Below are 1,837 nucleotides of genomic sequence, written 5' to 3'. Positions count from 1 at the left end.
TAATCTTTCAGTGCCACTCCCTCCTCTTAAGTTTTAGTGTATTCTTATTCCATGATGGATAATGTTCAAGATCCTTCATATGCAATTCAATTCATTTCATTACCAAGGCTCTTCAATCTTCTTTTCCCTTCACCATACATCCACATCCCAAACATAGAATTTCCATATCATACCCATCCTATCCCATAAATTTAGGACATATTACAATTCTTTCATTTTTCAAATCTGTTTTTTGCTGCACATTTAAAAATTTGAAATAATTCCATTTATTTCCATGCCCCTGAAATAGATCCTATTTATTACCTAGGTAACACATAAAATTGAGAGGACATTCTGATGTGCATAACTGTATCTCAAATCTCCTTCCTATATTTTCACATATAAATTTTTATTGACATTTAAAAAACTTATTCCATTTCATTTCAGGCAACACCCAGTGAGGACATGGAAAAAGATAATGCAACACTACTGACAGAGTTAATTCTCACAGGACTCACATATGAACCACAGTGGCAAATCTCCCTATTCCTGGTGTTCTTGGTTATCTATCTTCTCACCATTGTGGGGAACCTTGGTCTGATTGCTCTCATATGGAATGACCCTCAGCTTCACATCCCCATGTACTTTTTCCTTGGAAGTTTGGCATTTGTGGATGCTTGGATATCATCCACAGTGACCCCCAAGATGCTGGTCAACTTTTTTGCCAAGAGCAAAATGATATCTCTTCCTGAATGCATGATACAGTTTTTTTCCTTGGCAATCAGTATAACCACGGAATGTTTTCTGCTGGCAACAATGGCTTATGATCGCTATGTGGCCATATGCAAACCATTACTTTACCCAGTGATTATGTCCAATACACTATGCATCCAGCTGTTAGTTTTGTCATTTTCAGGTGGCCTTCTTCATGCCATAATTCACAATGCTTTGTTATTCAGATTAACCTTCTGTGATTCCATCATAGTACATCACTTTTACTGTGACATTATGCCATTGTTTAAGATTTCTTGTACTGACCCTTCTATTAATTTTCTGATAGTATTTATTTTTGCTGGGTCAATACAGATGTTCACCATTCTGATAGTTCTTGTCTCCTATACACTAGTTCTCTTTTCAATCTTAAAAAAGAAGTCACTACAAGGGATAAGAAAAGCCTTCTCCACCTGTGGAGCCCATCTCTTATCTGTCTGTTTGTACTATGGCCCTCTTGTCTTAATGTATATGCGCCCTGTATCTGCACAATCAGATGGTCAAGATATGATGGACTCTCTATTTTATACTATCATAATTCCTTTCTTAAATCCAATTATCTATAGCTTGAGAAATAAGAAAGTCATAGATTCATTGAGAAAAATATTAAAGAGAAATTCTTAGGACACACATTAATATCTGTTCTCTTCTCATTAAAATGACACAAACTTATACAGATTACATATTGCTATGTGTTGATTAGTGTTTACCTTTTGCAGTTATAATTGCCCTAATGTTTAAATGACTTATGGTGAGAGTAAAAATAAATGTGTATATGTAAAACATAGAAAGAATTTTAATCAAGTGTTCATGACATAAGAATAATTGAAAAGGAAAACAAAAATTTTTACATGTTTGCATGTTTCAATGTGGCTTCATAAATGCATTAAGTGCTGCAATACGGTAACTGCTCTAAAAAGAATTTGAATATGATATATTTGACAGCCATACAGCTATGCAGCCTGAAGACTCATATCACGCTACTCCACAGTGGAGTCAGGGTTGTGTTTGAGTGAACACAGACAGAAAAGCATAATGAGTGATCAGATTTAGGTTCACTTCTGCCTTTCATCTCTCACCATTGATA

At 35.0% G+C, this 1,837-nt stretch overlaps 1 protein-coding gene across 1 annotated transcript; it reads left to right on the top strand.

Annotated features, from left to right (window-relative positions):
- The first annotated feature begins 441 nt into the window (after nt 1–441).
- Nucleotides 442–1,374, top strand: LOC131511422 (olfactory receptor 5H2-like). The gene has a single exon (XM_058729100.1). The coding sequence runs from the start codon at nt 445–447 to the stop codon at nt 1,372–1,374; it is 930 nt and encodes a 309-aa protein (XP_058585083.1). The 5' UTR covers nt 442–444.
- The last annotated feature ends 463 nt before the right edge of the window (nt 1,375–1,837 follow it).

This window comes from Neofelis nebulosa, chromosome 5 (genome assembly GCF_028018385.1).
Source record: "Neofelis nebulosa isolate mNeoNeb1 chromosome 5, mNeoNeb1.pri, whole genome shotgun sequence".
NCBI classification, from domain to species: Eukaryota; Metazoa; Chordata; class Mammalia; order Carnivora; family Felidae; genus Neofelis; species Neofelis nebulosa.
The sequence above is the reverse complement of the archived record's forward strand: the minus strand, read 5'-3'. Positions and strand labels throughout refer to the sequence as shown.